We start from the raw sequence: 27,641 nt of genomic DNA on the forward strand, positions 1-27,641 counted from the left end.
TTGATTTCTGTGAGTCTGCATTTTGGGTCCTTCATATCACCACCCCTGCGTGCACACAGCCTTCACATAACAATTGTAGATATATAAATTTATATTACATTATGACCTCAGCCTTTATGACCCTAAACTTCAATAAGTAGTAAAGGCAGAATGATTTGCAGCATTTTAGCTTTCACTTCTAGTTGCAGGATCTCTAACATTAGAATCATAAACTGTGCCTCATATAGGTTTTATTTTGGTACTTTACACGTCACACAGTTTCAAACATTGCTTATATGGCAAAGTTCCTCTTTTCTGTGTCTTATCTATTAATATGCCTGTGCACTAAAACTTCCTGTTTTTCAGTCTGGCTGAGCACTTTGTGAGTCAAAAGTGGCCTTGCTCTACAAGCCTTCATTATTAAAGTACATAAAACAATATAATAGGAAAATAAGGATACTAAGGATATTGATTTCATGACACTCTTCAACAATGAGACCTCTGGCCACGGTCCACTAATATGGTATTTATAACACCACCCAGTTCTCCTGCTTTTTTTGCGATTGTCCAGTAAAAGTGTTGAATTATCATACTATTACAAAAGACATACATATGAAATTAATGCATATTGAATAGAATTTAAATGTTATTATAAAAAGCAAAACTTCTTGCTTTGATCATGCCTCCAGTACACAATTAGTAAAAAAAACATACATAGATAATTGAAATGGAAAACAGTAACACAATTTGTTATATGTATAAAAAGATAACATATTTGTCAAAAATTATTTCAACACTGAGCATTTTCAAAAATATGCTGTAAAATTTTACGTCAGTAATGCAGCACTCACTATACAACAAAAATATCAAAGAAACAGTGCAGTTACGCCCAAAAATTATCAGACAAATATAAAAAACAAAGAAATAGTGTCGAAAAGTAAAAATTCTTAAAAAAAAGACTTGATTTTAGATATATACATTTACATTGCAACACATAGACAGTAAAGTTTTTGTACTTTTTCAGAAAATTAAAATTTAAACCTTTGACTTAAACATAAAATCCAACTTCAGATATTGATTTTTAAAATCTTATAAGAATTCAGAATTCTTGCCTATTGACACAACTCTTGTTTGTTTTCTATCAGCACTCTTCCAACTGTCTGAAACTCAAACGCATACCAGTTCAGCACATTGCCTGCTGTGAAGCTCAGATTATTCGAGTAGTTCTGGATCTCACAGGAGGAAAGGGTGTGGTCCCACATGTGGACATCGGATATCATGCCAACAAAGGACTGATTGATGTCAAATCCCCCACCATGGGTATCCTGATCCTGAGAAATGGCAAAGACTTTAATTAGAAGATGTATTGTTATATTTTGATATACCTAACTGTATGGTCTCAAGCAAAATCATCTACAGTTAGACATCAGTCAAGCCGTAATCACTGGCTAAAAACAGTTTGGTGATATCACTGACACATCTTTAAATTGTATGATCTAATAAACTTTGAGTATTTCATTTATGTGTTTTAGTATTCAAATGTATAATTTCTTCTAGCTCCAGAGTATATTATACATATATTGGATGTAGCATGTAGCCCACAAAACATACTCTAAATATAAACGCTCTTATGCCACAATGAACCACATGTCCATGAACATGAACAAATGGATCAAATTTTGAATTTGTATTATATTTGTCAGTGTCTGTTTGTTTGAAGATAAAGTAAAAGCTTTCTATGTGTGGTGCTTTGTAAAGGTACCTGTCCTAAGACAATGATAATGGGTCCATTGATGTTGGATCCAGAGCTGGTGAATTTTCTACTTGAGGGGACTCCATCGACCCACAGCTGCATGAGTCCAGAGGTAGCGTTCCAAGTGGAACAAATAGAATGCCATGTGTTCAACTTGTAGGCAATCCCTTCAACTGTATTCGACTTGCCCCTGGCCCACAGTTCAAATAAGCCATTTGCAGCTTTCTTGAATATCAGGAAGTTATTGTCAGCAGAGGGTGTAGCCAGAGAGAACAAGGAATGGTCTCTATTGAGGTCAGTAAAGGACCTAAAAGCAGTGAAAAATGGATTTAATAGTCTGATATGCGGTAGTTACATGTTTCTTTATTTAATTCAGTTTGTTTAATTAAAAATACCTGAAACACACGGTTACAGCCTTCAGATCTTGTCTTGATGTAGTCACCCTCACATGAGCTGTATTGGTTTGTTGTGGGAAGGTGAATATTTTATTTGCCAGATCTTTAAAAAAATAGAGAAACATATGAATAATGCAAATAGAAAAGGAAGTAATAAGCAGCATACTATAATAAAAATGAATTAATAAAAGAATATTTGAGAAAACCTAAAATCAAAACAGAAGAATGATTTTTGTTGAAGCTGTTTGTCTTTACGGCAAAGTTTGCCCTCCACAGAGCAACAGCACTAGTGCAGCTAATGCTTCACAATACAACAACACTTCACATTCACATTAAATATTAACTATAGGAATTCTGTTCCTGAGAAATGGCCGAGAGATGAATTAGCAGGTGTATTTCACTCTTATGTTTTTATGACAGATGACAAAAAGTCTAATAGAAGAATAATGAGCTTTTTTTGGAAAACATATTGCAGACATGCAATGATTTATGCAATATGATTTTTCATTTATGCAATATTTTATCATTACCAATGTGCATTCAAATGAAATGTATACAAATTTAATTGGTAGTGAAAATGTTAAATGCAACCTTTAAAAGCTCGAATTTTCCCTCCATAATACCTGCCCATATCTGTGTGCCCTGAAACATTCTAGCTGGAAACTCAGATCACTGCATATTAATATTTGCCATTGTTTGATTATTTCTGACATATTTGGAATTAATCCCTGCCTCTAACACTAAGTATCAAATGAATTTTAATTTTTTTTTTACAATAATAGGTATAGAATTTGAAAGGAAAGAAAATTGGTTTAGCCATAAGTTTTGCCAAGTGAACGTAAGGTGTGGTGTTTAAACATATTCTGTCTCTTGTCATCGTAAGCTGTGTAGCAGGCAGTCTATGGACCCAAATGCAGGACTGAGATGCAGTATTAAACCCGAAGGCGGCAGTTTTTATTCACTGGCAGAAAAGGAACTGAGAAACACAATACTTGAGCACTAGAAAATAAAACCAAAACTCAAACTAGGAAGGATGATCTAAACTGGGAGTTCATGACGAGACCAAGGGAAGCGAAACTAGAAACTCTAACATGAAATAGGACTTTCAAAGTAAAACAGGAAGCACACGACAGGCACAGACTTGACACTGAGCTAAACCTACACTGAACACGAGGACACAGGAACAAAAATTTACAGAACATAGAAGAACTTGAGTGCTAGAAATACAAAACTAGAAGTCATAAGCCACCATGATGAAATCCAAGACCAAAAATAATAATACAAAAAACTGAAACACCAGGTCACCGACCCAGCACCGTGACATCTATTCCTGCTTTCCTTTTGAATAAGGATGAAGGAGTATATATCTAAAATGGTAAACATGGACACCTCTAATGTTAGTATTTATCAACACAGTAGGCTACACACTCTAAGTCTAATACACCTTCATTGTTATTAATTTTGGTTGCATATGTTAAATACTTAATAATTAAGATAAAAAAAAAAAATAGAAGGTACTTTGAGGGATTGCAGTGCACGATGTCAGCATCACCAGTAGAAGCACCAGCAGCATCTACAAAGACATGCAAACATACCAATTCACATTGTTTATTGGTACTGGTGATACAAACAAATCTGATGTCACTTTCATCATCCGCACCACAATACACGTAAAAGGGTTTCTGCACATGCAATACATTTTGTTTCAATATGAAAATCATATCTTACCTTGGATACAGTGTCAGGATAGAGCCTTCTATACTCTGGGTCCTTTTGTGAATGGTTTGTTTTTTAACAGTGCAGAATGGTTCCTTTTATACCATGGCTGCTGCTGTAAATGGTTAATTTTTTATGGCAGTCATTGTTTCTGTAAATTTCCATGTTCCTACTTCCCGCACGTGTGTTTACAACTTATGGGATTAGATCCGAGGAATCTGAAAACTTCCCCTTCACGCCTATAGCGAAGTTTGAATCAACAGTCACTAACATTCATGTCTTTGGGTTATAGAAATAAGTTAGAGTATGCGGAGTAGAGTCTGTTTTGACAATCTTGTCAATTATAAGTGACACAAAAGTGTGCATTTCATTCTTACAAATGAAACAAAGAAGAAAAAGGGGTACGTATCAATATATTACACACAAAGCCCAGCTTTGAAAACTCCAAACTATGTAATAAAAAATGCAATATACGCTTTAAAACCATTTTTATTGTGTAACATATTAATAGTATAGATTGGAAAAATTCTTTACATTGGGCATAAAATTGGTATTAACAGTATTAACAGTAACGGTATTGCTTGTCTTCTATCAACACTCTTCCTGTTATCTGAAAATCCAGAGCATTCCAGTTCAGCACATTCCCCAGAGTGAAGCTCAGCTCATCTGAGTATCTTTGGATCTCACAGGAAGACATGGTGTAGTCCCACATGTGGACATCAGATATCATGCCAATAAAAGACTGATTAATATCAAATTCTCCACCATAGGAATCCTGTTCCTGAGAAATGGCAAAGAGTTGAATTAACAGTTATATTGCACTGTTTCTGACTGACACAATGTCACAAATAAGGAGAATGAGAATATTTGGAAAACATAAATAAATAAATGCTGTGAAATTTCGAAACATTTTAATTATATAACATAATAATAGTATTGTTTGTCCAACGTACAGTGGTTTGGCTTGTAAACTTTTCCACATTTTGTCACATTGTCACTCTATTTAGTCATTAGCACTCATCAGGCAATGTCTATGGGCAACTGACTGCACTCAGACCAAAGGGGGCTGAATAATTACGTGACAAACACGTGTGAGCTGTGTTTGTCGTTTGGAATCATGTATGATTTTCGTTCCACTTCTCACATGTACACCATTTTGTGTTGGTCTTTCACGTGGAATTCCAATAAAATTGATTCATGTTTGTGGCTGTAATGTGACAACATATGGGAAAGTTCAAGGGGGCCGAATACTTTTGCAAGCCACTGTAAGTAGTCTGAGTCACCTTAGCATAGTACCTACATAAAATGGAAATGGGGAAATCTAAAGCAATGCTGATCCCAAAAATACTAAAACCAAACCAGGAAAAATGCTTCACTGGAAGTTTGGAGCTGCACTCCTTATGGATATCAGCACAGGTTCCAGACAAGTATTGTCAGGTCTTATACTCTTTTTGTTAAATATAAAATTGTGGTTTTCACTTTAATTCTTGTCTTTAATATAAAGTGAACTTGAAGCACTAGTATGTTGGTTACAGATCCAGAGCTTCAGCCTGTTCTGTTTCCCCATCGCTCTGTGCTAAGCTAACATAATTAACCTCTCAGACCAAATCACTGTACTTTATCTAATATAGCAACTGTACACCAGTCACAGTGAGTTTGAACTGTACCTGTCCTAAAACAATAGACATGGGTTCACTGATGTTGAATCCAGAGCTGACGAATTTCCTGCTGGAAGGCTTTCCATTTACCCACAGCTGAATTATTCCAGAGGTAGCATCCCAAGTGGAACAAATCGCATTCCACGTGTTCAACTTGTAGTCTTGCAATGCAAATTCAGCATTTTTGTCCCTGACCCACAGCTCAAACAAATCACTTGCATCTAGTTTGAATATCAGAAAGTCATTGGAAGCAAGCGATGTTGCCAAAGAGAAAATAGGGTGGCCTCTTCTGAGGTCTGTAAAGGATCTGTAAGCAATGACAAGACACTGACATACATGATGATGCTTATGATTATGATGATGATTATTATTATTATTACTATTTGATTTTGCATATTCAACATTACCTGAGACAGACAGTTACAGCACTTAAATCTTGTTTTGTTGTTAACAGCTTCGTGTGAGCTGTGTTTGTCGCTTCTGGGAAGGTCAACATTTTACTTTCCAGGTCTTAAAGGAATTAGAGAAATAAATTAATAAAATGATCAGTAACTTTCCGTGATGCTGATAACCAGACCAGATTTCTCACACCTACAGGGAGTGCAGAATTATTAGGCAAGTTGTATTTTTGAGGAATAATTTTATTATTGAACAACAACCATGTTCTCAATGAACCCAAAAAAACTCATTAATATCAAAGCTGAATGTTTTTGGAAGTAGTTTTTAGTTTGTTTTTAGTTTTAGCTATTTTAGGGGGATATCTGTGTGTGCAGGTGACTATTACTGTGCATAATTATTAGGCAACTTAACAAAAAACAAATATATACCCATTTCAATTATTTTTACCAGTGAAACCAATATAACATCTCCACATTCACAAATATACATTTCTGACATTCAAAAACAAAACAAAAACAAATCAGTGACCAATATAGCCACCTTTCTTTGCAAGGACACTCAAAAGCCTACCATCCATGGATTCTGTCAGTGTTTTGATCTGTTCACCATCAACATTGCGTGCAGCAGCAACCACAGCCTCCCAGACACTGTTCAGAGAGGTGTACTGTTTTCCCTCCTTGTAAATCTCACATTTGATGATGGACCACAGGTTCTCAATGGGGTTCAGATCAGGTGAACAAGGAGGCCATGTCATTAGTTTTTCTTCTTTTATACCCTTTCTTGCCAGCCACGCTGTGGAGTACTTGGACGCGTGTGATGGAGCATTGTCCTGCATGAAAATCATGTTTTTCTTGAAGGATGCAGACTTCTTCCTGTACCACTGCTCGAAGAAGGTGTCTTCCAGAAACTGTCAGTAGGACTGGGAGTTGAGCTTGACTCCATCCTCAACCCGAAAAGGCCCCACAAGCTCATCTTTGTATGATACCAGCCCAAACCAGTACTCCACCTCCACCTTGCTGGCGTCTGAGTCGGACTGGAGCTCTCTGCCCTTTACCAATCCAGCCACGGGCCCATCCATCTGGCCCATCAAGACTCACTCTCATTTCATCAGTCCATAAAACCTTAGAAAAACCAGTCTTGAGATATTTCTTGGCCCAGTCTTGACGTTTCAGCTTGTGTGTCTTGTTCAGTGGTGGTCGTCTTTCAGCCTTTCTTACCTTGGCCATGTCTCTGAGTATTGCACACCTTGTGCTTTTGGGCACTCCAGTGATGTTGCAGCTCTGAAATATGGCCAAACTGGTGGCAAGTGGCATCTTGGCAGCTGCACGCTTGACTTTTCTCAGTTCATGGGCAGTTATTTTGCGCCTTGGTTTTTCCACACACTTCTTGCGACCCTGTTGACTATTTTGAATGAAACGCTTGATTGTTCGATGATCACGCTTCAGAAGCTTTGCAATTTTGAGACTGCTGCATCCCTCTGCAAGATATCTCACTATTTTTGACTTTTCTGAGCCTGTCAAGTCCTTCTTTTGACCCATTTTGCCAAAGGAAAGGACATTGCCTAATAATTATGCACACCTGATATAGGGTGTTGATGTCATTAGACCACACCCCTTCTCATTACAGAGATGCACATCACCTAATATGCTTAATTGGTAGTAGGCTTTCGAGCCTATACAGCTTGGAGTAAGACAACATGCATGAAGAGGATGATGTGGACAAAATACTCATTTGCCTAATAATTCTGCACTCCCTGTAGTGTTTAATGACTTAATACATAAATTTACTTTGAGGAGTGGCAGCACATGTTGTCAGCGTCACCAGTAAAAGCAGCAGTGCCATCTGATACAAAGAAAATACAATAATTCAAAACAAACATTGCTCAAATGTTCACCTTTCAACTTTAGTATGGAAATAAGGTGTCTGTCACTTAAGGCAACCTGCTATAATATATAATGCAGGCAGAAAAATTTTAAAACTTTTGTGTGGAAAGCATTAATTTAATTTGCCCTGTGTATCATGTCTTACCTTGAATTCAGTCTCAGGAGGTTGTGTTGCATGAGGCCAGCGAGGGAGTGAGTTTTCTAGTGGCAGTGTTTGTTGGTGAAAATAGGTCTCCTTCATTGAGGTCATTGACTCTGGGTTTGTCCTACCCTTAGATCAAGAACACAGCACATTTTGTAATATTACCTCTGTAAACAACCTCTGGATTTTAAATCAAACAATCAACATGACTGGAGTACAGATTTTGATACAAGGGTTTTTTCCAAAGTGTTGCATTAACTTTGTAGGAATTTTAACCATTCTGATTAATTGACCCCCAATTTCACCTACTTTATAATTGCTTCCTTTAAGGCCTCAAACTCTTACAGTGAATTACAAAAAGAGAACGCGTCTCAGAAAGAGCTTTAGCACACTTAAGCAAACGTATAATTAATTCTAGTCAATTCTCTAAAATCCTATCAAACACTGGTTAAAAAAAGAATTAAGTATTGTACTTGTACTTGTTTTGTTACTACTGGGGAGGCCTGGGCAGGAGATCCCCGGACCAGCAGCCAAAACCAGTAATTTAATGTTCTCATTAGGCTGAAAGTCTCAAAATTTCTCAACCAATTTTAAATGGAAGAACAACTTGCTACCACAGAACAGTAGACCCGTAACACTTAATAGACATTTTGATATACCATGTCATTTACTCATTGAATACTATATAGTTGCATTTTTGTGAAGGAAAAAAAAGGTGTTAAATGTAAAATCCATCAGTTTACTGCACTCGGTGACCTATTGCGCTCGACTGCACTAGGATTTATGAAAGCAATAGTAAAAATAATGTATTACGATGTCATTCTAACATCTGAAACATGTGGGTCACATTTTCAAGTCTCTGAAAGGATGCTTCACATGACATTGTGTATTTACTGCTCTAATTATAATGGCTGAGAAGAGGTCTCTTCTCCAATGAAAAGTGAATTCCATAGTCCTCTTTCTATGCTACCATAAAGCTTGGGAGTCTGAGTTAGTCAGATTAAATTGATATTTTCGAAAGTTCTTTTCCCTCCTTTGTATGACCATAGACAGTGAGTCCAGTAACACAGAGGCATTTTGTACAAAAGTGCACCATTGAAAGATCCTGTTATTTTGTCTAACTGAGATCTCTTTATGGCCACTATGGGCAAGAGGAAGCAGTTGTAGTAGCAATATTACTTTAAAACAATATTACTTTAAAACAATATTACTTTAGAGCATTGAAATGAGCATTATCTACCCTGTGAAACAAAAGTAGTTCAGTGTACTTTTGCTTTAGTGAGGACTTGGCCGTCATTTTTTTCCCTCCTTTCTAGACACACAAATGAGTTGTGTTGTTGTCATATCTCAGTCTAAAACAGTCTATAGAAGTATATGATAGAATATAATAGTTAGATGCATGTCTTCTCTGAAACATTAAACATTTTAAAAGCTGCTCTACCAAAAATATGAACTTCGTCCTTGTGAGCTGCCAAAATTCCCGCTAATCCACTCTGATATTTATGTTTGCCAAAGCTTCATTATCTCTGACATGCCTTTGGACATTGGACTTGTTTACTTAGCCTGGTGAACTCCTTGTTAGTGCACAACAAGTCAGTGAATTTATGGAGCAGCCAAAAGTCAAAATACAGTCTATAAGACAATAGATATACAATTATGGACAACCTGTATAATTTATCTATTGCTGTTGCTGTAGGAGGCATGGGTTTAAGATCTAGTAATGTTAGTTTCATCCTTAAATCAAACCACTAAGCGATAACAAGCATTAAAACTTAACACATCTAAATCCTGCACACAATTTTCATCAGCATGAATTTTCTTTGAGTTTCATTTTAATATTTATCTTCTGTACTTTTAGGACTGGCAGCAATGATGCCAGCATCAACAATAGAAGCCACAGTGCCATCTAATACAAAGACACTACTCATATTACAAATCAAACATTGCTTAGATTTTTAATATTTGACTTAGAAATAAGTTTTCTGTAGCTCAGGGCATCCTGCGACAATGTATAATACAATATTATATATTATATAAAATTGTATTATCTATATGAGTAGTTTCATGGCCAAATCAGATCTGTTTATTCAATATTTCATGTCAGATTTAACAGATAAAAGATCTGGAGATAATTCAAAGTGTTAAACTTGTAATTTGGTAGCTTTTTCTTGCATCTTATGACCATCATCAGGGTGAAAAATAAAATAAACCTGCTGCACACTAAATGCCTAAAGGCCTGGAAGACCATTGTTAAGAAACTACAATCTCAATGAAGCAGATATATTATTTTTAAAGTCTGCAATCAAGCTAAACCTTCCTGAGCGTAAATGTAGAGAGTTTACAAAGTGCTAACAACTGGTTACACTTGGAACAAAAATGGCTGAGTAGACTTTGCCAGAAAATATGTAAAAGAGCATGCACAGGAAACAAATCTTTGGACAGATTAAACCAAATTTAACTTGACTTAATTAGTTTTTCAGTTTCCAAAGACAAAACTGACGGCTGAAAAACCCACAAACAAGCAGCAAGTGAATGTGGCTGCTATAAAGGCCTTGGAGAGCATCTAAAGCCAGGAAACACACATCGGATGATGTTCATGGGTTCTGGATTCCAGACAGTAAAGAATTTTCATCCTATTGTCATATTAAAACAATCCTTATATTAGTTTGATAAACTTCCTTTGAGCCTCTGAAAGTGGGAGAGTGTAAATAAAGCTGTAAGTCCTACTTTGGTCACCAGTTGCATTACAGTTTGGTCCAAACTAAAATATCTTACGCACTTTATAGCATTATTGTGTCCTATTTAATTCCAGCCAGTGCTAAGTTACATGTAAGAAATGCAAATTTACTGTTGAATTTATTTATTTATTTTTTTTTTAGTGGAAATGCAGAAGGTCACTAACACTAAGAATCGGGCCTTCAAGAGGTTCTCTTTAGTTCCCAACAAAAATATCAAAAATAGAGGTGATTGGTGAGTTGTTTTTCTACCAGAGCTGATATTCTGCAGTCATTTACAGATCAAGTCTCTGTACTTTCACTTTGATTTTGGACGCATGAAAGGCAGAAGTAGTTTTATTGACTTTTATTGACAGTTAGTATTTGTTTGGCTGAAGAACGACCTGCACGGCAATCAAAAGTCCACGTGAGTGCACGTTTCCCCCCATTTTATTAGCAAAGCACTTGTTTGCTCCTGCATGTGCTCCTTGGACTTGTTTACTTACACTCATTGATCGTTTGAACATTTGAACTGAACATAGCAACACAATTTTCATGGCAATGCCATTTCTGTATTGTAAATACATGAAGATTTAATAGATGTGTGCGTTAAACAGCTCTATGGTAATCTAAAAACACTTTTATGTGTTTTGTCATGTTTGATCTAAACAAATAAAACAAACACAGCTTTCAGTGTTCTTACACAGTGTGTGTTCATCTGTGCGTTTCACAGATTGCACCACTGTGGGGCATCTGTCAAAAAGGAACTACTCACATAAACAATAAAAATCCCAGAGTCTTCTGTGTATATGGTATAGGTCCATTTAATCATAAAATTACACAAATAGTACTCGAACGATCTGATTATTTTTTAAAAAGCCAAAACAAGGAAAAAAACTGCATTTATCAGTTTGGGCCAGTAGAGGGCGACATCTAAAACACCACCTTTTAGATTAAGTTGAAATACTTAAGTAGAGATGCAGAGTTTTCAGATTTAATGGAGAAGTTTGGACTTCTCTGTCGATTGCACTTTGTGACACAGTGCTGATGGTGATATTTTGGCAAAAAAAAGCTTCTTCTTCTTTTCTTTTCTTTTTTTATACATTTTATTGTCATGCACTGACTAGAAAAACATTTATAGCACAAGTTGATGAATTGTCAATTTATTGTTCACTTTACAATAAATTTACAATTAGAAATTCGTAAAATTATTTTTTATTTTTTATATTTATGCTCACCAGTTTTTGTTCTCAATGTTGTTCATGAATTAACCAACATGTAACATAATCACAGCGACCAGTGTAACGCTTTCATATGATTATCGTAAAAGGGTTTAAAAAAAATCATCAAATATTCTTTATGATGGACATAAAAACAAAGTAGTTTTTTTGACCAGATTTTTGACTTTGTAATTTTCTGATTAGTGACACGTCATGAGTTTATTTTCTATCAGTACTCTATCTATGATCTCAAATTCCAGTGCGCTCCAGTTCAACACATTCCCTGGCGTGAAGTTTAGTTCATCCACATAGTTTTGAATTTCACAGGAGGAAAGGATGTGATCCCACAAGTGGACGTCAGACATCATGCCAACGAAAGACTGCTTAATGTCAAATCCGCCACCGTGGGAATCTTGCTCCTGTAAAGAATGCAGTGTTTGAGATACAATAGATTAAAACTACATTGTATATTATAGTACATATAGTACATTATTAGTATATACAGCGTCTGACTGAATCTAAATAAGTATTTATAATTTATCAATAAAACATGTACCTGTCCTAAAATTATTATAACAGGTCCTACGATGTTTGTTCCAGTGTTGACAAATTTCCTAATCGAAGGTAGCCCATTAAACCAAATCTGCACCAGTCCAGACTCAGAGTCCCACGTGGTGCAGATAGAGTGCCACATGTTTGGCTTGTAGTCTCGTCCTCCAAATTCAGCTTTCCTGTCCTTGATATGGGGCTCAATCTCTTTATTTGTACCATCCCAGAAGATCAGGAAGTTATTGGAATGAACAGGTGTAGCCAGAGAGAACAAAACGTGGTCTCTTTTAAGGTCTGTAAATGATCTGTAGGCATGGCAAAGGATGACTTATTTCACAATCAGAGATACAGTTGCTTCTTATAGGAAATGCATGCATATTCATTGCTACCTGTGACAGAGTGTTAAAGAACTGAAATCCAATCTCGACGCATTCAGCCTCACATGAGCTCTGTTGGATTCCAGTGGGAAAGTGAACATTTTACCAGACAAATCTGAGAAGAGAGAAAGAGGAAGACACTTTTCAAGTGGTTTTGCTTTTTTTACGAAAAAGGAAAATGCAGGAAATTATGAACACAGAGAAGCATGTGCGCGGGGTCCCGCCAACACTCAGATTTAATAAGAAATTAATAAGATTAATAAGAAAACTTAAAAGAAGGAAATACAATTTTTTTTCAATGAGTCAAATTCACATGAAGCCAGAAAGAAACAACATTAAAAATACAAATTTTAAATGTATGTAAATCCTTTTTGTTTCTCAGTCTTGTTACAAAGATTGGCTAGAAATTTTAATAACGTCATTAAAAAACAAAGTATCATTAAAAGTGAATAACAAAATACATGAACATCGTAGAAATCTGCTGTTGTATTCACTTTGTTCAGAAAAAACCAAAATACCTTGAGGTCTTGCAGCACATGCTGTCAGCATCACCAGTACAGGGAACAGCTTCATCTAATACAAGCACAAATTATACTTAATTATATAAATGGAGTTTTTTCGAATTATTCTCAAGACTAGTGACACCAGTTTACTGCTTGCTTTGGATTCCTACAATAAACAATAGAGGCGTAAATTATCTACTTCACCTGTATTGCTCGTTGTAAAAACAAAATGAAGTTTTGTATATAACAGAATGAAGGTTACGTTCTTACACATGCCAGTTTTGAATGTCTCAACTTACCTTGAAATCTGTGTCTGGTACTGTCTGTGCAGCAGTTGTGAATGCTGTGAAAGTTTGAGTTTTATATACTTCTTCCCCATTTCTGGCGGTTTGTCTGTGTCAGTGTGTTCACTTCCTTCATCCACTTCTTCTTTTTTCCTACTTTTTTCTTTTTTGCTGTAATCTGCAGTATGATGATAATTCTACAGTGGTGAAGGTCAGTTCAGTTGAAACTTCCTTGGTTTGTACTACTACTCAACTAAACCATGAACTGATAAACGGGAGACTAATGAGCTCAAAACGTTTGACTAAGGGAAATAAAACAGTGAGATATGAAATTATTATGGAAAATTCTCAAAGTGATGCCTAAGAGTTGTAGCTGATGCTACATTGTATAGCTAACAACACAATAAAGGCCAAATTTTGGTGGCATATATATTAAAAAATCGAATGGTATCCAGGACCACAGCTATTACTTGCTTATATAAGCTACTTGTTCTTTCATCTTCCTCACTGTTTGATGGCGTGATCGTGGACAGAAGAGGGACGCCTGCTGTCGATCTCTGTCTTGCTGTTTTATAACATGTCCTTTGTTCGCATAGAGCTGTCATCGGTAAATTCAAAGTTAACGTTGTACATGATAATTAATGGTTATTCTGTATTACACTAAGGCATTCATAATGATAATAATAATGTAATGAACAATGGTACTGATAATAGTTCAGTTTTGAACATTCCAAAATATTAGACTAATGATCACGTAATTATTTCTGCTGTCATACAAAGAGTGAAAGTGACTTCTCTTGTGCATTTTAAAGTACCTTGCATTTGATAAGCTAATTTTGCGGTATAATTGCTAATGTTTAACTGCCTAAATTGATGTGTTTTAGAGGTTTTTAATTACATAGCAATAACAAATGTGGATGAGGCCAGTGCAGACACTAATGTTACCTGTCTGTAATCAGTAAAAGCAGGTCTGAGATGTGACGCTGCTCCTCAGAGCTCTTCAATGGCACGAGCAACTGATTGTGACAACAAGGAAAGGCGATGCAGGGGCCAGGGGGTGTACGGCATTGCAGAATTATAAAAACACAATTGTTGGGCATTACATGCTTTCAATTAGGAATTGATGCCATGGGACTACTTTGAAATTAAAATGTAAAATTATAAAATAGACACACGTGGGAGAAAAAACTTTCCTGTCCAAAGGGTCAGGTGCTTGAGCACCACCTGGGGTCTATCTGTGCATGTGCCTGTTCAGCACTCTTTCTAAAGTCTGTAACTCCAGTGCCCTTCAGCTGATGGTATTCCCAGGTGTGTAGCTATTTTCTTGTGGATGTCACAATAAAACAAACAAAAACACACAATCCCTCACATGGACATCACACATCAGTGCCAACAAGCACTTGCTTTATTTCTAGCATCTTGCAAAACAGAAGGTAATTGGTGTTTTGAGTATTTGCTTGGAAAGCATCATGGTCATGGTCCTGAATTTTTGACCCAGCATTTTGATTTTTATTGTGCATTTTTACCTTAAGAAGATGATTTACGTTTGAGCTTTGTGCGGTTTACTCTTGAGTCTCTAGTCTTGTTTGACATTGTTAGGTTGCTTTTGATGTTTTTTGTTTTGTCCTCATCGACTTCTGTGAAAGTCGGCCTCGTCTCCATGTTTACCTATGTTTCCCCATGTGTCCCTCTCTCCTTCTCTGTTCCTCAGCCCGGTCATATCCCACTGTCTAGTTCACATGTCTTAGTCTGGGTCTTACTGTGTGTTACTTCCTGTCTTATTTTGATAGTCTCTTGTCCTGCGTGTGTTATGTTTTGTTTTGCCTCCCCCGTGTATTTAAGTCCTCAGTTTCCTTCTGTTTCTTGTCATGTCGTCAGTCTTCATGTCAGTCTTGCCGCTGAGTTTTCTCTGCGCTGTGTGCCCTGTTTCATTTCTTGTGTCTAGCTTGAAGTTCTGTGTATGTGGTTCATGTCTTGCCACGTCAAGACGTTGTATTTTGTATTTTCATTTGTAACTCCCAGCAATAAAACTGCCTCTTAGTTTATATTTTGTCTCTGGAGTCCTTTAATTGCTTTATTAAGTGTTATCATTACCAGGAGATAGCATTCCTTGGACTGTCCTTATTAGATGCCGTTATAAGGGCACTCCTTCATATCCTAACTGGCTCAAGTTAGTTGTTATCACTTCACCCGTTTATGGATAGGGCAAAAAGTTCAACTTTGACTGACACCACCAGCAGTGGTATAGATCTTTAACTGATAAGGCCCATTTAAAAGGCAACTTTATGAGACCGGAAGGTTTTTATCTCAGTGTGATGGCTGCACTTACAGCCACACAGTGGTAATACCCACCATGTTAGTGTAGAGGCTTATAAGTAACATTGCATTCACATTTGTCTTTCTTTACATATGGGAATTAATTTACAGGACAATAAATAACTGGTTTTGGTTTAGAATTAATTCACATATCCACATAACACTGCATTCTAAAATAAGTGCGCACATTTTAGTTTACACTGTTATGTATGATTAATCTTTTGTTTTCTGAGTTACCTTAGTTGCAGCTGTTCCAGTCCCTTGATTAAGGAGCCAAGAGGTGGAAAAGGGGCGGAGCGAGCTTTAAAGGAAGACTACAAATTGGTTCATGCCATAACTCGGGACCATGGGGGGGAATTGGAGTTCATTATGCTAGGTTTAGTTAGGTTTTGTGTGTTTTATCCCTTCTCGTGTTTTTTGTGGGCTGGTCAGCCACTATTTAAGTTTCCCCTTTGTCTCGTTAAGTTAGGTCAGTTTGTTTGAGTTATCAGTAGTGCTGTCAACTTTGAGAAGAGTTCTGTTATTTTGACCTCTTTTATGGGCCCAAGATTTTGATTCTTTTTGCACGAGTTAACCAATTATGTTTTTTGGGTTAAATAAAAAAATCTTTTTTTTGGACTTTAACCTGTGCCTAAGTTTCCTTCACTGCGCGTCCATCACACTCAGCAGGAGTCACAGGAATGGTGTATCCTTTACTTTGAATACATTCTTTCACATCTACGCCTGTACTTGTCATGATTAGATTTCATTTACAGCTACTAATAAAATGACGTTTACGTGTTTACGTGTTACTCACTTCAGGAAATGACTTGATGCAGCGCAACATCACGGGGCTATCTGAACTGTGACAACCCAACAATAGATTCTTTCAACAGACGACGGTGATGGAGGAGTCTTAAATTCCTCTTTCCTAGTGATGAGATCCAGCGGTGACTGGGGAGAAGGCTGGTTTTCAGGCCAAATGTTTCTGAGAGAACGCTATCTGATCAGCCAGAGGGATGAACCCTGGAGAGGGATCAGATCGAGACGACTAAACGAGACACAGCCAACTCAGCAGGGAAATCTCCCAAAGTTTGAGCTTCTGGATAGAAAGAGATATTGAAAGAGAGACAAGACAAGACAATCTTGGTCTGTTACACTGCTGTTTATTTTAAAGAGTATTTACAGTGGTTACAATTAACATAATGGGTGTTTAACAAGAAAGAACAAAGGAAAAGCAGTGAGAACCAAATACGTAACTATAAATGCAATAAACATAACCCACTACACACTGCAAGTTCAGATTGATAGTTTTTTTTCTTTTTTCTTTATTTTTTATAAGGATGTCATAGAGGACACAACACAGAATCTCAGATTACATTGTGTAACACTTCTGGATGTGGAAATTATTGAGCTTCAATGGAGGCGAACACAAAGGCAAAGGAAAGCTGCTTTTACATGTACCACGTTTACAACACTGAACAGTTTTCTTGTAAACATATAATCCTGGCTCTATGACATCTATGCCTTTGCGTCTGTGTTTATAATTCATTTGTACCTGCAGTGCCATTGCCTTATGTTAGGAGTAATTTTTTGCGTTCTTGCTCGGGATCAGTTCTCTCCCAGCCCTGTCGAATCCGGGTGAGAGTGCTGTCCACGCAAGGCAGGAGGAGAAGCAGCTTGAGCACTAACACCACGGAAGGCACCACCAGACTAAGCATGTAGCCAGGGAGCATAAACCATTTGTAGGATGAAGGCTGAAGAAACTTATCCCAGCCGTACAGGTAGGTGTGAAATGTACAGAAGAACAGTGTCAGGTAGCCCAGCTTAGACTGAAAGACAGTAAAACAATGAAACAGGTTCATCATGTTACATTTCATTCACCCATTTATTTTCAGAAAGCACTGATGTTATGATGTGCAGTCAGTTTTCTTTCTGGCAGACTTGTTTGCATCTATGCATAAGGAACATGTCGTCTGTGTGTGAATGCCTCAGCTACTCAGAGGAGAGAGGTGCTGAAGGATAAATGTGAATAAAATAAAAAAAAAGAATAAAGATAAAAGACAATTTCTTTTCTTTTATATGAAGTCAAAAACTGCAGTGACAAGCTGACCTTAATAGAGACATAGCTCCATATGTGCAACGCATGCACTCTTTGACTTTGTGTACTCATATACATAAAGGTACACATACATACTTATGCACATTTAAATACATTATATACACATGAACAAAGCCTTAGGACTGAGGCCCAGGATAATATATGCCCCCAAATTACATCTGATGCATAACTTAACATTTAAATCTCTGCTCTAATTTGGGCTGGAGTAAAGGGAGGGGTGGAATAAGAATATGAGCTTGACATGACCCAGATACATTTATGAATGAGTTTGTTCCCTGTAGTGTGTCCCATTTCATTTTTGATTGGTCAGAGTGGGAACAAAGGTAAACATTATTTGTGTCTGTTTAAGTAAAGACAGAGTTAGAAAGAGAAGGAGGGAAATATAACTAACAGATTTCTGACAGTTTGTTTCCAGTGGGAACTTTAACACAGCTGCCTGGCCCATGTGTGTGTTTTCCTATCCACATTTGTACTTGCCAGTTACAGTTTGTACCTTTGCAAATTAGACACAATGTGAACAATTTACCAAACAATTTTTCTGCCAGAATCGTTCCTTGAAGGCGCAGTAGCCTCTCTGTCTATTTTCACACTAACTGCTCCTCAGCAGCCTCGAGTATAAATAGGGGCAATAGTGGAGTAGCAGTACGTGGAAAATTTCAGGGTGCATTTGAAAGCATCTCCAGCAGACATATTAGAAGTGAGTGCCAACGAGGGATATTTCATAAAAAGCATCCGTGTGTTAACTGAATCATCAATCTGGTTGTCATTTGCAGCTTTTCCTGGCCAAGTGAAGAGATGATCAGTTGAAACAAATTAAATTTACCAATGAGCTTTATTGTATTCATTTTATGAGAAATTGACAGATTAAATATCACAGAAATGCTCTTTCCTACCACTGTGTTTATTTGTTCTTTGTTTAAAAAAAAAAGTGTTTTGAAACTTCTGTTATTTTTGTTTTTATTTTTAAGCGTGATTGAGTAAACCAGAGACTAGCAAAAATACTCATTTACTGTAGATCCGGGATGTCAAACACATTTTATCTTTGTGACATCTTTAAATTATAGAAATCTATAACTTAATTAGTTTGGCTTTGTATGGATAGCCACGGGGAATCTCTTTATCATCAGGAAAATCTGTAAAACTTTTGAAAATACAGATGTAAATGTCCAAATGTTCTGTTTTCCAAAACCATCCAGTTGGTTGGTTTGGAGTCTTCACCGGGTTGATTCTGGCCCCCAGGCTTTATGTTTGACACCCCTGCTCTAGATGGAGAGCATGTTTTCCATTTTCTATCTGATATTAATTGATTCCAGTAATAAGCAAAGATGCCAACTTCTGTACAAGCACAAATCTGTTGGATGGATTGCTCGGAACATCAGTGGGCCAGCTCCAGGGAAAAATCCCACACTCTCATTCCTCCACTTGTGACTTGAAGTTTTTCTTCTTATAAACAGGATTCACTCATCAGGCCAAGAGTTTTGTTTCGCTGATGTGCCAATATGAGTTTGCACGAATCACATACTATAAATCAAAGATGGAAAACCTACATTTGTTTTAGTGACCATCGGAGGACAGTTCCTCTGATTGTAAAAAGTGGTGTGATTATATACAGGGAGTGCAGAATTATTAGGCAAATGAGTATTTTGTCCACATCATCCTCTTCATGCATGTTGTCTTACTCCAAGCTGTATAGGCTCGAAAGCCTACTACCAATTAAGCATATTAGGTGATGTGCATCTCTGTAATGAGAAGGGGTGTGGTCTAATGACATCAACACCCTATATCAGGTGTGCATAAATATTAGGCAACGTCCTTTCCTTTGCCAAAATGGGTCAAAAGAAGGACTTGACAGGCACAGAAAAGTCAAAAATAGTGAGATATCTTGCAGAGGGATGCAGCAGTATCAAAATTGCAAAGCTTCTGAAGCGTGATCATCGAACAATCAAGCGTTTCATTCAAAATAGTCAACAGGGTCGCAAGAAGCGTGTGGAAAAACCAAGGCGCAAAATAACTGCCCATGAACTGAGAAAAGTCAAGCGTGCAGCTGCCAAGATGCCACTTGCCACCAGTTTGGCCATATTTCAGAGCTGCAACATCACTGGAGTGCCCAAAAGCACAAGGTGTGCAATACTCAGAGACATGGCCAAGGTAAGAAAGGCTGAAAGACGACCACCACTGAACAAGACACACAAGCTGAAACGTCAAGACTGGGCCAAGAAATATCTTGAGACTGATTTTCTAAGGTTTTATGGACTGATGAAATGAGAGTGAGTCTTGATGGGCCAGATGGATGGGCCCGTGGCTGGATTGGTAAAGGGCAGAGAGCTCCAGTCCGACTCAGACGCCAGCAAGGTGGAGGTGGAGTACTGGTTTGGGCTGGTATCATACAAAGATGAGCTTGTGGGGCCTTTTCGGGTTGAGGATGGAGTCAAGCTCAACTCCCAGTCCTACTGCCAGTTTCTGGAAGACACCTTCTTCAAGCAGTGGTACAGGAAGAAGTCTGCATCCTTCAAGAAAAACATGATTTTCATGCAGGACAATGCTCCATCACACGCGTCCAAGTACTCCACAGCGTGGCTGGCAAGAAAGGGTATAAAAGAAGAAAAACTAATGACATGGCCTCCTTGTTCACCTGATCTGAACCCCATTGAGAACCTGTGGTCCATCATCAAATGTGAGATTTACAAGGAGGGAAAACAGTACACCTCTCTGAACAGTGTCTGACTGGGAGGCTGTGGTTGCTGCTGCACGCAATGTTGATGGTGAACAGATCAAAACACTGACAGAATCCATGGATGGCAGGCTTTAGAGTGTCCTTGCAAAGAAAGGTGGCTATATTGGTCGCTGATTTGTTTTTGTTTTGTTTTTGAATGTCAGAAATGTATATTTGTGAATGTGGAGATGTTATATTGGTTTCACTGGTAAAAATAAATAATTGAAATGGGTATATATTTGTTTTTTGTTAAGTTGCCTAATAATTATGCACAGTAATAGTCACCTGCACACACAGATATCCCCCTAAAATAGCTAAAACTAAAAACAAACTAAAAACTACTTCCAAAAACATTCAGCTTTGATATTAATGAGTTTTTTGGGTTCATTGAGAACATGGTTGTTGTTCAATAATAAAATTATTCCTCAAAAATACAACTTGCCTAATAATTCTGCACTCCCTGTAGATGTCTTTGAATCACAACTTAAGTTAACAGGGTACAGTATATAATTCTGGCCTCTTTTATTCAATAAGAACATTTTAAGTCAGCTATATTTTCTAAATAAGTGGATGAGCAGGTCAATTCTATTAACTTGTTAGGACAGGTTTACAAGGCAACGTTGGGTCTAAGCTTTCTCCAGTTAACGTTTTTATTACTTTCTTTTCTTTACTGTCTAGCAGGTCTTGCTAAAGTGCTCCATGCTTTCATCTCATGATGTTTGGGCTGCTATAAATCCCTCCTCTTCTGCTTCCAGCTCATTGAAAACTTGGCTGCCAGACTTCTAACAAATTCAAAGATCAATCCCCTTCTGCTAGAGATACATCACTTTAGATACTACATTTTATATCCGTCTTACCTGTATAAAGCTGAACTCTCTCCAGCTGAGCACATTGCTGACAGAAGGGAGGGAAGTTATTCCCAAAAGGAGATACAGGCCAAATCCCAGAATCCCAATAACGTAGTACGAGTCAGTACGCCAGGCCATGGTGGTGTCAAACGGTGACGTTTTGTTCTCCTTGATCTTAAAATCACAGTAAACATTTTTACCAGCTGTTTACGGAGTGGTGGAACTAGGTATGATTAATAATGTTTCCAAGTCTTACCTGTGAGATAGTATGTGCTGCCAGTCTGTATCTCACATAATATCTGAGGGCAAAAATGATTATTTAGAGAAAAATCATGTGGACAATTCAGATGGGCATAACTCTTTAAGATCTGAAATAAAACCTAGATGAAGACTTCACAAGAATTGCTGAATTAACATTATTCACAAGTTTATTAAAGCATGATTTAGCCTTATCATTATAGCTGTATATATGTGAAAGGGTTACCTAGGCAACCAGACCCTGACATGTCATCTATGGGTAGTCTAAAACTAGTGCTTAAAGTTGAATCCACACATGAAGCATTTGTCAACGATGTGGCGACCAGAGACCAAAAGAAAGTCAATGATATTTGGGACCATGTACATCTTCCCAAACAATGTTATTCTAGTGAGCAGTTATAAACAGTCCCAGATATGTTTAATGAAGAGGCATGAAGATGCGCAGCTCTTACACACCTGATAGGGATGATAAGAGTGTAGAGCACATGCAGAGAAGCCAAAGCAAGAGCTACGAGTCCCAGCTGTTTCCTGCACAACATCCAACGATCCAACCAGTCGGGGAAACGCCTGAAACATGGGTTTGAGTAGTATGGCACAAAAATGATTAGAAAATTGCACACCTCTCTGCTGGGATTAAATATAATTGCATCCTATTTTGATTACTGACTTGTATTTAGTTCCTCTGTAGAGCTGAAGGAAGGCAGCTATGACTCCAGGCAAGTAACACAAAGACAGCATAATGAGCGACACGATGGGGAACACCTGAAAGAAGGAGACAGGAAGTTGTTTTGAGGATAAAAACCATGAGTTTTAAGTGAAAACTTTTTATTTGTTCAGTCATTTTTTATGGGATACATTTGGCGGTGACTTTTCAAAGTGTACCATGTGCTAATTTGTAAGGTAATAAACAGGATTTACCTTGTTGGCCAAGGATGCCATGATTCTAAAGGAGATGTCTTTATCATTCACCACATACGAATAGATGACATCTCTGATGAGTAGATAGAAGAAGAAGAAGGCAGTGAGGCCAGTGGCCAATTGCAAGGGCAGCCTCCACTCTGGGAAGAGCTGCAGAGGGAAATCCTCCAGCTCTCTGGCGGCAGTCAGAGACCCCCTGTCCAGAACAGTGAAGCCTAATTTGGTAGCCACCTCTATTACTGCCTGCTTTGCCTCAAGACTGTTCCCACACACGTACACCTGGAGAGGTAAGAAAAACAATCTATATTTTTTAACGCTCAAGAAGCGCCCCATGTGAGAAGTGCAGGTTTTCATCATTCTACATTTACACATTTATGTTTATGAATCTCACACACATGATGATCAACCAACAGAGACACACTGACAGTCAATGTGGTCATAGGAATGCTCAACACCTATGCAATGTTGCTGATGGTGCTCAAAATTAAACATAGTCCAGTGCATAAACATGTACTCCCCACAACACACGCGTTCTCCTGTGGTTTTTATTTTTTATTTATTGTCCACTGGGACTCCGAAACTGGATCAAAATGAGCAGAAAAATACACACATGCTGCAGTGAGAGAGCAAAACACATGACGGGATGCTTAGATCTAAGAGAGAGTGTGGAGTTAATTGATTCAAGGATACCACAGAGACAGCATTCTCAGGAAAGACATGAGGCTGACTCCTCTCCTCTTTCGCTTGGCTTTGGTTTGATCAAAACTTCAAAATGAGTTAATAATATAATTTGGTTGGAAATATTTTCCTTTAGGAAAGAGATTATTATTTTTAACTTCTTGGTCAGCAGTTGCTGTGTGAACATATCAGAGACTGTCAAATGCATGTGGTTCTGCATGCAAATACGTAATAGTTTTTACTATAAGGCCTTTTACATGACCCCTAGTATTCATGCAAGCAAGGAGATTGTAACACAACAAGCAGATGTAGCTTTTACCTGTCTGCTGGCATCTGAAGGTCCATTCTGAAGGGCCCATGCAGACAAGGTGTTAAATCCCTTCACCACCTGAGCTCCAGGGATTAGCCTGGTTATTAAACAACAATCATTTGCCTCATGTTCTTACATTTTTTTAGGTGATTCAACCCACATGGTCCATGAGATATCCCAATATTTCATATTATTACATTACTGCCCTAGTTTCCTCTTACCTCTGCAGATATTCAGCATTGGCCTCGGGGTACATATTCTTCTTGAGGTTGTTGCTGACATCCACCAGAACCTTCCAATCAATTAAATAAATACAGTGGATGAAAAGTTAGAAATGATCCAAGTGCTTTGTCACACAAAGTCATCTCACTGTGCAACAAGGTACCTTCCCCTTGAGCTGAGGTGCAAGCGTCTCCAGGAAGTTGTAGTTTTCTCTGTGAATACAAACAAAAACCAGCCTGGCTGATTGGGCTGCAGCCACATGACTCATCGCCTGCACAAGACATAAACACAGGAGAACTGTCACGCACGGCCATGACACATAGTAACACGACCGCTGACAAATGGTTTCATTTACTTTGACATTCTAGTTCAGTCGGGACAAGAAACAAACCAATGCACAATGTAGAGCACAAACAAAAACAGCAACATCTGGAGAGATGCTTGCATGTCCACAAATTATCAGCAAACATGTTTAGCTAAACAAGGTCAAGTCTGATTAGAAGAGCTGCTTTTCTCACAGCATTAACTATGCACTTTGAATACGGGGTATTTGTTTTGGTTAAGGACTATCCTTCAGTTCACATGTTGTGATATCAGCTGTCAAATAAGAACAAGAACAACAAAAACAACAGACATCATGCTCTGTACCTGAGTTCCCGGAGGCAATGGGCCACAGCTGTGGGGTCTGCGGCTGCCGTACACCACCTTGTAGCCAGTCTGGAACAAACGTTGGCCCAGAGAGCGCCCTAAGTCCCCCGTCCCAAAGATACATAGCATCTCCTGCTCAGTGGCTGCTGGTGTGCTCAAAGGACACAGCGATACGCTCTCTGAATTCACCTCCTTTGACATGCTGCTCAGTCTGTCACACAATACGGCCACAGTCTGACACAAAAAGGGAGAATACCTCCTGTGGTTCTGAAAGAACAAAACGCTCTACCAGGTCTTCTGCAAGCCCAGTGACAGCTGGGTAATGTGTCCAAGTTCAAGACAGTTGTAACTAAATTACTGTTACTTCAAATAAGGAAATCTTCTGGAAAAAGTGCCAGTGGACCATCTGACTGCCTCTCAAGTTCATGTGTCTGTTCTGTCATTTTCTAGACTGACAGATTTTTCAGTCCTGAGTCAGTTTTTGTATTGGTCTATCCCCTCCCATTTTAGGATTGGCTCAGACTGAAGTCTGTTTAATCTGGGAAACTCCATGGCAAAAGGTTGGAGGCAGGTTTCAGAGAGCCCTAGTTTTCTATCTGAGCCTCTCTGTCTCTCTGTGCTTTGCTTTGCCAGGAAAACTGTGGCAAAGTAAAGAATTATGGCAGGCTTCTGGGAAACCACACATATTATGCAACACTGGAAAACAAGACTTCAATGTACTATAGCTGGAAAAAAATATTTTCCCCAATTTATCACATAAAGTCACAGCACAAGAAACCCAGATTATGCAGTAGATGAAAGTTGTTGATATGAGGACATGAAGGAAATGCGCAGTTAAGAATCAACGTGTGGAATGTTTCTGCTCAGACAAGCTCACCATAACAGGTTCATACATGTAGATGGAAACCGTGCCTCAAATTAAACACACACAAAAAACTTCATAGACAAAATCACAGTCACCTCATATTACATGTAAAATTCCCACGTCCTGTACCTACATAATTGCTTGGTCTTGAGTGCAAAACAAATAACACTTATTTTAATATCATAAGGATAATTGTGGTTCACTGGGAGTCAAAGAATACAATCCTCATAATCAGTCAGGGATACAGTGGTCAGAAGAGGTGCACCCTGATTCATGGAGTTTGTAGGCAAACCCACCAATTACAGTCTAAGCTGCACTCATGTGTTGTCCCAGTGAGTAATTAATGTTCTTAGCCTCATAACTTAAGCTGGCCTCTGAGTGCAGCCCTTCCTATTTTCCCAGAGGTCCAAAATAGCTCCACCGTTCAGGGCTGAGGTAAACCTCAGGCCTAGTGACCTGTCCTAATCTGTAATTACTCCCTCTGCTGTGCTGCATCACTAAGTGGTTGGCGTGTGGATGTATTGTGCACAAATATAACTATACTTTACTAATGCAAACAGACACACACACACACACACACACACACACACACACACACGAGTATATATGCATATATGCACAAAGAAACAAAAAAAGTAATGAAATTTGTTGCTGATCTGGGTTCTTGGCCCATAATTAGCCAGAGACCTTAACTGCAATTAATCTCCTACTTGGTAAACAATTACTCACTTGCTCTTCCTCCCACAAGATACCAAGGTCAGAGGAAAAGCAGTGTTCAAGAGAAAGCATCTGGCTTGATCAGATCAGTAAATACAGTAAGAAGAAAAGTAAACAAATGAATGTCTGCTGGGTGAAAAAAATAGTTAAAGTTTATGTAAATCTAGCAGGTCAGTGTTATTTATATGATACAGTGTTTGTTTTTTCCCATATCAAGCGGTCAGTTATAACTAACCAGGAGTCCCTTAGCCTCTTAGACAAAAGTTCAGAGTTCAATCAGTAAAAGCCCAGGCACAAAAGCGCAGAGCTAGACCTCAGTGAGCACAAGAGCTGCACTTAAGTACTTCTGAGCTCTATGCACCAAACAATTTAGCTTAAAACAGTGTGGGTGGATTTCTGATGATCAAAACAAAACTGAATGGAAGCGGCAATCACATATCAAATGTCAAGTCTGAAAAAAGGCACTCTCAGGCTGATGATTGGGCCTTCCAGTATTCCCAGGCTAAAGCCATTACCATGATTGGCTTTACACTCTGCAATATATGAGTGTCTAAGCAAAAGCCAGACTGCATTACAGCCCCATAGTATGTCAATAGATTTTTCTGCGTGAAATGAGGCTTATAGAGAGAGTAACATCCAGCTTTCTTTGGTGTTATAGTGAAAAAGAGAGACTTTTAGTCACGCTGTTCAAGGTTTCGGTGCATACATACATGAAGAACGTTGATCGCAGAAGAACTTAGACCGTGATCATGTGTTACTGGATGAGATGGACACCAGGTTATAGATTATCTGAGTGTGATGGTCGGTTGTAGTGATAGTGACACACAGCAGAAAAATTTCCTGTAGATTGTGATTGGATGTCTAAAATCAAGGTCGATAATACAAAGAGGTGGTTGGTTTGTTAGAAGTCATTCTAGATAATGGTTCCACAATATTGTAGAGGTTTGACGGGTAGAGGTCATTGGATCTGAGGTGTGACCAAGCAAACAAGCTCCTGTGCCACTGGGCAAAAGAGAAGGGCAAAAAAACATCCTGGTCTGAGGCTAGAGTTTAGTACAGTGACTTTTCCCTCTTCTCGCTTCACCTCCTCTACATGACACATCTGCTGTTTGTGTTTACCTTAAGGCGCTGAATGTCCTCATGTGAACCTCCTTAGCTATCTTTTTGAAGTAATGTTTTGGGTTGCAGGCTATGACCCAACACAGCCAGAGACCACATCTAAAAACACCCTAGGACCTGGCGTCCACATATGTGGACATCACATTTTGGGTTATTTAGACCAAAATACTCAATTTTGCTCTACACAAGGGCCTTATATCCACTTGAGGACATTATACTGCCACTGTTCTAATGAAATTTTAAACAAATATCCTCATATGTGGCTCTCGTTTTTCTTAGAAACAAAAATAAGGCTAAAAAAAAAAATCGGGTAATTCTTTGTTTTTATAATTCATCGGGTGCCAATATGCCCAAAT

The 27,641-nt window shown here is 38.1% G+C and overlaps 4 protein-coding genes across 5 annotated transcripts; all 4 read right to left on the minus strand.

Moving 5' to 3' along the window:
• Positions 1-217: 217 nt before the first annotated feature.
• On the minus strand, positions 218-4,238 carry LOC113032228 (serum amyloid P-component-like). Of its 2 annotated transcripts, XM_026184996.1 has the most exons (5): positions 3,856-4,238; positions 3,646-3,700; positions 2,128-2,230; positions 1,742-2,039; positions 218-1,310 (listed from the first exon to the last, which is right to left on the minus strand). In XM_026184996.1, exons 2-5 carry the CDS (start codon positions 3,698-3,700, stop codon positions 1,092-1,094), a joined length of 675 nt encoding a protein of 224 aa, XP_026040781.1. In that variant the 5' UTR covers positions 3,856-4,238; the 3' UTR covers positions 218-1,091. The 2 variants fall into 2 exon arrangements, with proteins under 2 accessions (XP_026040781.1, XP_026040780.1); XM_026184995.1 differs by lacking the exon at positions 3,856-4,238 and having other exon boundaries at positions 2,128-3,711.
• A 76-nt stretch (positions 4,239-4,314) lies between these two features.
• On the minus strand, positions 4,315-8,048 carry LOC113032227 (mucosal pentraxin-like). The gene is made up of 5 exons (XM_026184993.1): positions 7,929-8,048; positions 7,688-7,742; positions 5,909-6,011; positions 5,511-5,808; positions 4,315-4,624 (listed from the first exon to the last, which is right to left on the minus strand). The coding sequence occupies exons 1-5, from the start codon at positions 8,031-8,033 to the stop codon at positions 4,406-4,408; spliced, it is 780 nt and encodes a 259-aa protein (XP_026040778.1). The 5' UTR covers positions 8,034-8,048; the 3' UTR covers positions 4,315-4,405.
• A 3,399-nt stretch (positions 8,049-11,447) lies between these two features.
• On the minus strand, positions 11,448-13,668 carry LOC113032229 (mucosal pentraxin-like). Its single transcript, XM_026184997.1, has 5 exons — positions 13,588-13,668; positions 13,304-13,358; positions 12,798-12,900; positions 12,416-12,713; positions 11,448-12,278 (listed from the first exon to the last, which is right to left on the minus strand). The coding sequence occupies exons 2-5, from the start codon at positions 13,356-13,358 to the stop codon at positions 12,060-12,062; spliced, it is 675 nt and encodes a 224-aa protein (XP_026040782.1). The 5' UTR covers positions 13,588-13,668; the 3' UTR covers positions 11,448-12,059.
• Positions 13,669-17,017: 3,349 nt separating this feature from the next.
• LOC113032541 (metalloreductase STEAP4) lies at positions 17,018-25,123 on the minus strand. Its single transcript, XM_026185516.1, has 10 exons — positions 24,585-25,123; positions 24,100-24,207; positions 23,936-24,006; positions 23,724-23,811; positions 22,727-23,005; positions 22,476-22,570; positions 22,265-22,375; positions 21,807-21,849; positions 21,560-21,724; positions 17,018-17,699 (listed from the first exon to the last, which is right to left on the minus strand). Exons 1-10 carry the CDS (start codon positions 24,783-24,785, stop codon positions 17,442-17,444), a joined length of 1,419 nt encoding a protein of 472 aa, XP_026041301.1. The 5' UTR covers positions 24,786-25,123; the 3' UTR covers positions 17,018-17,441.
• Between the last annotated feature and the right edge of the window lie 2,518 nt (positions 25,124-27,641).

Source organism: Astatotilapia calliptera, chromosome 11, assembly GCF_900246225.1.
Source record: "Astatotilapia calliptera chromosome 11, fAstCal1.2, whole genome shotgun sequence".
NCBI classification, from domain to species: Eukaryota; Metazoa; Chordata; class Actinopteri; order Cichliformes; family Cichlidae; genus Astatotilapia; species Astatotilapia calliptera.